This window comes from Papio anubis, chromosome 4 (assembly GCF_008728515.1).
Source record: "Papio anubis isolate 15944 chromosome 4, Panubis1.0, whole genome shotgun sequence".
Taxonomy (NCBI): domain Eukaryota; kingdom Metazoa; phylum Chordata; class Mammalia; order Primates; family Cercopithecidae; genus Papio; species Papio anubis.
The window spans coordinates 59834444-59842349 of record NC_044979.1 but is presented as its reverse complement, the minus strand read 5'-3'; the positions used below and the strand labels follow the sequence as shown (position 1 = coordinate 59842349).

At 40.0% G+C, this 7906-nt stretch overlaps 1 protein-coding gene across 3 annotated transcripts in view; it reads left to right on the top strand.

The window, feature by feature from the left end:
• Nucleotides 1-580: 580 nt before the first annotated feature.
• SEMA3C (semaphorin 3C) overlaps nucleotides 581-7906 on the top strand; it is a 177591-nt gene continuing 170265 nt past the window's right edge. Inside the window, exons 1-2 of one of the 3 annotated variants that reach the window (XM_003896396.4) lie at nucleotides 581-1098; nucleotides 3087-3227. In XM_003896396.4, the coding sequence (XP_003896445.1) occupies nucleotides 3125-3227 (103 nt within the window). In that variant the 5' untranslated portion in view covers nucleotides 581-1098; nucleotides 3087-3124. The other 2 variants (XM_021936127.2, XM_021936128.2) reach the window with 2 other exon arrangements.

The window sequence follows — 7906 nt, the reverse complement described above, 5'->3', positions numbered from 1 at the left end:
TTATCTTGATCTGTTTCAGAAAATACTCGGCAGAGGCCAGGCACGGTGGCTCACGCCTGTAATCCTAGCACTCTGGGAGGCCCAGGCGGGCGGATCACTAGGTCAAGAGATCCAGACCATCCTGGTCAACATGGTGAAACCCCGTCTCTACTGAAAACACAAAAATTAGCTGGGCGTGGTGGTGGGAGCCTGTAGTCCCAGCTATTCGGGAGGCTGAGGCAGGAGAATCGCTTGAACCCGGGGAGGCGGAGGTTACAGTGAGCCGTGATCACGCCACTGCACTCCAGCCTGGTGACAGAGCGAGACTACGTCTCTAAAAAACAAAACAAAACAAAAAAAAACAACAACAAAAACACGCAGCAGAATAAGGACAAAACTCACGTCCTTTTAAAAACGCATCTCTTTGCCTTAAAAGGCTGCAGTGATCCTTCCTTGGCAAAAAAATAAAAAAATAAAAAAACCACAACTGCTTTGCACTTTGATATTTACGGCCAGGCAAAGCCTGTGTGAGTCTTCCAAGAGCCGCCGGCAACAAAAAGCGTAGAGCGCACCCTGTAAGTTGCTCACTCCGCCGCGGACTGCGAAAGGAGCAGAGTTTCGGGGCTAGGGCACAGCCTGCGGCCGCGCATTTTTGCGTCTGGCTAGCCGCGGGCTCTAAGGGTCTGCCCCGCCCGGCCCGCCCCCGCGGCTCCTTGCCACGCTCTCGCGGGCGCGCTCGGGGTGGGGCTTCGCGGCCGGTGGAGATGCGGCCGGGGCTGCGCGGCGGTGATGCGAGCCTGCTGGGCGGCGCGCCGGGGCAGCTGGAGCCGCGCGCCGCGGCGCTGTAATCGGACACCAAGAGCGCTCGCCCCCGGCGTCCGGCCACTTTCCATTCACTCCGAGGTGCTTGATTGAGCGACGCGGAGAAGAGCTCCGGGTGCCGCGGCACTGCAGTGCTGAGATTCCTTTACAAAGAAACTCAGAGGACCGGGAAGAAAGAATTTCACCTTTGGGACGTGCTAGAAAATAGGGGGGTTTGGGATAAGGACTGGAGACACAAGCGGATCCAACCCCGGTAGTAAATTGATGACTTTTCCGTGCTGATTTCTTCCAACCTCGGTAAGCTAAATTGGTCGTTTTCCGCATTACAAATTTAGCAAAGTATAACTTTTTTGGCCTGTATATTGACTTTTCATACATTGGTGTGCTCAAGCCTGGACATTTTCTTAAGAGCACACGCGGTTTGTCAGGGAAGCTTTCCCCTTACTGAGAGTCCAGCTCGAGTTGTTTCTTTAGGCGGTGACACCTGCGGAGAGTTTCAAGTTGAGTATTACAGTGCCTTCCAAGGCAAAATTGCTCCAGAGGCTATAAGAGAATTCTTTTCTTATGTGTTACTAGTTTGCGATCAGCAGAAGTGAAAACATCAAGAGGAACGTCTGTGTCTGAGTTAAAGGGAAGAACTTGTAAGATACTGTTGGGGAGGCGGGGGCATATTTAAGACACTTGGCTTTCGGTCTCTCACTCCTCATCACTAGGTAGGATGTAAATCATATTGCCCTATAGACTATGTTTCACCTGCCATTGTGTCTCCAGTATTCTTTGCAAATGGTTGTATACGTACCTTTGGGAGAAACATGTAAGGTAAGATACCAATATGCAAAAAAAAAAAAAAAAAAAAAATGTTTAATATCAGCTTGCTCAGTAAACATAACAAAGGTTAGGCGTATTAATAGCTTTTTTCTTTTTAAAGTCAACAGAACCAAGGGGGCAAATTACTAAGGGAAAGTCACCCATAAAATCAGTTTTCTTCTAAGTTAATTTAGGGATGACAGGGTGAAGAGGTTGTAGAAGCAGGAAGAAACTGTTTCTTTTGAAAATTACCAACACAAACATCTCGAGTTTCCTCCATCTGTGTGGTAATAGAAGCGTACAATTTCATTTCTAACTCTTATATGCACCACCTAGGAAATCTACTTACAATTTTTCTTTAAAATTGCGTATTCCGTTTAATTCTTCCTTGTATTCTGTATTAATGAAGCTGTCTTTTTCAGTTGTTAGTGGCTTTTACAAAGAAATTAATAATTTTGACTATGAAATTTTAATTTGAAAGCCAAATAATGAAGATCAGCATTGTTGTAACCTGTAAAAATAAATTTCTTTATTGGACTGTTGGGTCATTTTATTGTATAATTATGGTAGAAGCAAAATGATTGTGTTTCTTTGATGCTCCTGAGTTTATTTTACATGATGCAGCCACTAGAGCTCCTGTAGGTTTATGGTAACACATTATCTGGTGGCCTTGGGATTTGGATATTAGTTAATAGCATGTACCAATTTTATATCTATAGTTTCAAGCAGTGACACCTGTCTCTTTGATTTATCTTTGAGAATTTTGACAGCCCACTTTCTGGTGGATTTATTTAAAATATGCATTGGTGGATATATGGCTCACTGGATTGCTCACCGCTAGGTTTGAATTTGGCACAAGTCGGTGGTTACCTCATCTGCATCATTTAACAGCTGCCTGTTGGTCATCTGGATAAAATGGCAGATAACTGATTCCAGTGACTTTAGTGATCAAGGATTGAGCACACATAGATTTATGTAAGGAAACACCATTTCAGAGACAATTAACGCCAAAAGAGCTAATGACTATAGAAGTGAGTAGGTACACATGAATGCTCATATGAGATTTTGCTGCTGCTATTACATTAGTTGGGGAAAGTTCTCATCCAGTCATAGTCTATTAGCACAATGCTATTCAGGTCTTTTTAATGTGATGGATTTCTAGAGAGAAGACCCGTTAAAATATTGGGCTTTCCTTTGGGTATCAGTGTTTTTCCTCGCTGCTTTGTTCTGTGTTGATGGTATCATCAGTTTACTGGAAGACGAAAGTTTCTCTTGTTGGAAAGACTTCCCCACACAAATGAATGAAATCCACATTTTCACGTCTGAGAAGCAAAGACAGAGCACCTCCTACTGTTGGCATTACTGTAAAAGTTCAGATGGTTCTTTTGTGAATAGGGTGTTTTGTCTAGATTGCTGTTTTTTTTCTACTCCTAAAATGTGAAATGAGATATAACAAACCTGTTATCTCTCTCTTAAAGGTATTTTCCCTTGGAGATTAACTTACATATCTGAAGAAATGGCATTCCGGAAAATTTGCGTGTTGGTTGGAGTATTTATTTGTTCTATCTTTGTAAAAGGATCTTCCCAGCCTCAAGCGAGAGTTTATTTAACATTTGATGGTAAGAGAGTTGATAAACACTCTGGGAAAAAATGTTATTTTAAGTTTTGTTTTCTTCCTTATCCAGATTCAAAAATTAAGAGTATAAAATATTACTGGATATTTAAAAAATATTTTGGGCTGCTTTTTGGAGGACAGTAGCTATTTTAAATGATTGGTTAATAGACAAAAACCCTCTGTTGGATCTGAGGCAGTATTTATGAAAATGCTTATAGTATATGTTGCTTTTTATAAAATAATTCTTCTGTGCTTGCCTGTGTACTCATGGAGGAGATGGGCACGAGCTCAAAGCCTAGCATCTTTGATCTTACTGTTCACCTGGTAATGTTAAGAAATTGCCCCTTTGTGCTAATCCTGAGCAGCAGAAAGAGCTATGCGGGTTCAATTACTAAAAAATTCTCCCAATTAATTTTTTGGGCATTAGTCTCAAAACTGGTTACTCCGTGTGTTGTTCTAATGGTGTTTTTTCTTTTTCCACAAGGATTTCCTGAGATTGGCATAGTTGGCCCCTAATTAATTTAAAAGGACCTAAAAGAATAATTGGAAATATGCTTTTGATTGTTGTTGTATACAAATGTCCTCAGAAGCTTAGGGAAATGGGTGTGATTTCAGATTTTCACATACATAAAAGGTGCAAGGTCTTTTGCGGGAATGGTTTGCATGAGCTTTAATGTATATAGTTCAAAGGACTTACAGATGAATGAATTTGGTTAGTCAAGTAACCCATACTAATTGGACAGATGGAGCAAGACATGGATGAGGAACACCATCCTGCCAATCAAGGTCATTTATAATTTTATTACTTCTTTCAACTCTGCATAAACTTTAGTGTCATTTCAAATATTTTTCTTTCATTTGATAAACAATATACTCTCAGACCTTCCTATAGCAGGGTGTCTCTGAAACTCTTTGTGGTTTCAAATTCCTTTTTTTTTTTTTTTTTTTTTTTTTGAGACAGAGTCTCACTCTGTCACCAGGCCAGAGTGTAGTGGCATGATCTCGGCTCACTGCAATCTCCACCACCCAGGTTCAAGCCATTCTCCTTCCTCAGCCTCCCCAGTAGCTGGGATTACAGGCGTGTGCCACCACACCGAGCTAATTTTTGTATTTTTAGTAGAGACAGCGTTTCGCCATGTTGGCCAGGATGGTCTCGACCTCCTGACCTTGTGATCCGCCTGCCTCGACCTCCCAAAGTGCTGAGATTACAGGTGTTAACCACCACGCCCGGCCTCAAATTTCAAATAGCAGAATGACTGACACTTACCAGTCAAATGGCTGTCTTTTTTTTTCTTTTTAAGTCACCAGTGCTTTCCCCACAGTTGTCATAAGCACCAAAGGAGCCATATTTGGAACTTAGAATGTGTGAGCTTCTAATTGCTTCCTTAGCCTCCATGCCAGGCATTTCCCCTTAAAACCCATAGCTATGCAGTTAAGTTGTGAAGAATGGAAAGACAGACCCTTTGAAGTATCCTTTTTAGCCCCTTAATTACTAAAGCATCTTATGTACTACCCACACTTTTTCTCCCAAATTGAGAACTATGAAATACCTTTTCAAATAAAAGAGAAAGGGCATTAAGAAGTAGTGCAATTTCCCCTCTATTTTCTATATTTTTCCTAGTGTATATAGAGATGGAGTGATCTAATAGAGGTCTCTACCTGCTCTCTTTTCCATTACATGAAAATTAATCCAAACTAATGTAAATATTAACAAAAAGGATGTCACTAGAGACAATGAACCAATTCTGCATTTGAAAAGGAAATTAGAATTCTTATTTTACAGAAGGAAATTACATAGTATAATCTTTTAGAACCAAACTTCAGAACTGTGTAAGACAGTGACAGCTCTGCTATACGGTGATGAGATTTAAAAAAAATATGCCTAATATTTTAAATGCTCTCAAACCCAAAACAGATTCTTGCAGAATAAGACTTGCCTTAACTTGAAACTTATGTAGAATATGACATGTGAGTTGTTGATCTCAAAGTTCTATAATTCCTGATATTTTGTTCTTCTCAAGTGTATTACTGGTACTCTTAGGAAGTGAGAGAAAAACAGCAAATAATGAGAGAGAGAAAATCACTTATTTTGAATACTGTTTAAAAGAGATGTATCAACAGTAAAAATACATCTAATAAAATTCCACAATTTCTAGCTCAATAATTTTAAACAGTCCTACAATGAACTACATAGGCAAGGTATATGAAAAGTATCAGGCAAAAATAGTTGTCAAAATGTACAAATTTTAAACCTTGGTACAATACAGTTTTCTTAGGAGATTTCACAGTGTACCTGCTTGACATGCCTGCTCCAAATTTATTATTATTTCAAGTTTCTTGTTAGTCAAATGATGACTCATCTTATTGTACCAAGTAGGTTTTTAAGTTTCCTCCAAAGTAGTTTATTCCCAACATCAAAATATAGAGCTTTGTATGAGGTTAACGTATTTAAGAATGTATATTTAAATACTTATGACATATACTTTTACTTCATATTTCTAAATTTCTATTACTGTTTTCCAATAAAAAAATCAGCAACTGAAAGGTGTTTTGCGGAAATTCAGATAGTTTCAAGTTGTATCAGACAGAGGTCATGTTTTATATCTCTAAGTACCTTTAGATTCTCTCGTAATTACTTTACCTACTGGCTCTTTTGTCTTGAATTCTTCTCCATCACTATAACTTGGTCCTCTGCCTGTCTCTCTCTGGGTGGAACCTGAGAAGAAACCACTCAGTCTTGTGTTACTTCAGGTGCCATAAGCATCATAGTCAATTTTAAGGTGTGTAGAACCATGAGTCTCTTCTCCTATTCATGTTCCATCCCTTTTTCTTGTGGTGAAATAATGGAGTGATAACATTTGTAAAACAGTGATTTACAGATTCGCCTTCCCTGTTGATCTAGGGCAAGGTGAACCAGATGGTCAGCAGTCCTGTGGGAGAGTGTACTTCAGATGTTATTAATTAGTTACATTTGTGCTACTAAAATCTTCTGTGTTGAGACCTGTGACTTCTAATAGATATTTTCTTTTGTAATTTGTCTCACTCTTATTTTATGCCAAATAGCTTTGCAAATGAATATGAGGTTCACACAAATGCTTTTAGTATAAGTTTTTCCTTAGTTAAGATTGGCCAATCTTCCAGCCCATCGCTGATTTTCACATTTGCGTATGCATGACAATGGTTTAAAAACAGAAAACTGACTGTGAGTTTTGAATTGGAAATAGGTATTTTATGAGTAAGCACTAGACTTGCATAGGATTACCTTTCTTTCTTTTTTTCTTTCTTTCTTTCTTTCTTTCTTTCTTTCTTTCTTTCTTTCTTTCTTTCTTTCTTTCTCTTTCTCTCTTTCTCTCTCTCTCTCTTTCTCTCTCTCTCTCTCTTTCTCTCTCTCTCTTTCTCTCTTTCTTTCTCTCTCTTTCTCTCTTTCTTTCTTATTTTTTTTTTGAGATAGAGTCTCACTCTGTCTCCCAGGCTGGAGTCCAATGGTGAGATCTTGGCTGACTGCTACCTCCACCTCCTGGGTTCAAGCAATTCTCCTGCCTCAGCCTCCCGAGTCGCTGGGATTACAGGTGTGCAACACCATGGCTGGCTAATTTTCGTACTTTTAGTAGAGACTGGATTTCACCATGTTGGCCCCGGCTGGTCTTGAACTCCTGACCTGAGGTGATCCGCTTGTCTCAGCCTCCCCAAGTGTTGGGATTACGGGTGTGAGCCACTGCGCCTGGCCCTGTTTTGTTTTTTTTTTTTTAAATTTATTTACTTAGTGATTCATTTTCCCTTTTGTCTATGCTGAATTTTTACTAATAAAGCTGCCAAGTCTCCAGGTCTTTGATAGTATATAAATGAAAGACTATGGAGTTGTATAAAACATCTTTTAAAATCCCCTTCAACAAATAACCCCTGTGAACTAATGAACTAAGCCCCAAAGCTGATGAATTGTTATTGGACCATAAACTCAAAATATTAAATTGCCTCTTTATGAGCTCTGGTAGCATTAGCATTACAAGGCACATTTGTTGTAGTAGTTTGTGTTGTGGTTGCCCAAGAAATGCAAAGAAAAACAATTGTTCCTGATTTCTCCGTTAATCTTGGAAGATGCTTACTCTGGCTGTATTGAATCTTCTCAGTTTGTGTTACTAAGAAATATTTAGTTCTCAGCTGTGTGTTACGGCATTTTCCTTCTTTTTTTTTTTTTTTTTTTTTTGGGACGGAGTCTCGCACTGTTACCCAGGCTGGAGTGCAGTGACGTGATCTCGGCTCACTGCAAGCTCTGCCTCCTGTTCACGCCATTCTCCTGCCTCAGCCTCCCAAGTAGCTGGGACTACAGGCACCCACCACCACGTCTGGCTAATTTTTTGTATTTTGAATAGAGATGGGGTTTCACCATATTAGCCAGGATAGTCTCGATCCCCTGACCTCGTGATCCACCCGCCTCAGCCTCCCTAAGTACTGGGATTACAGGCATAAGCCACTGCGCCCGGCCGTGGCATTTTCTTTTAAGTCGTCTTATGATGGTTTCAATTAAATGTCACTGAAATATCTTGAAGCACGCATGAGTGTTTTAGTAAACCCAAACTCAAGGGGTGCCCTGTGAATAAAAAGTTCCCTCTACTCTTCCCCTTGTGAAAGTTTAGTTGCACTCAGCAAAGGATTGATGAATTCATGTGTGAGTTGGACATTACC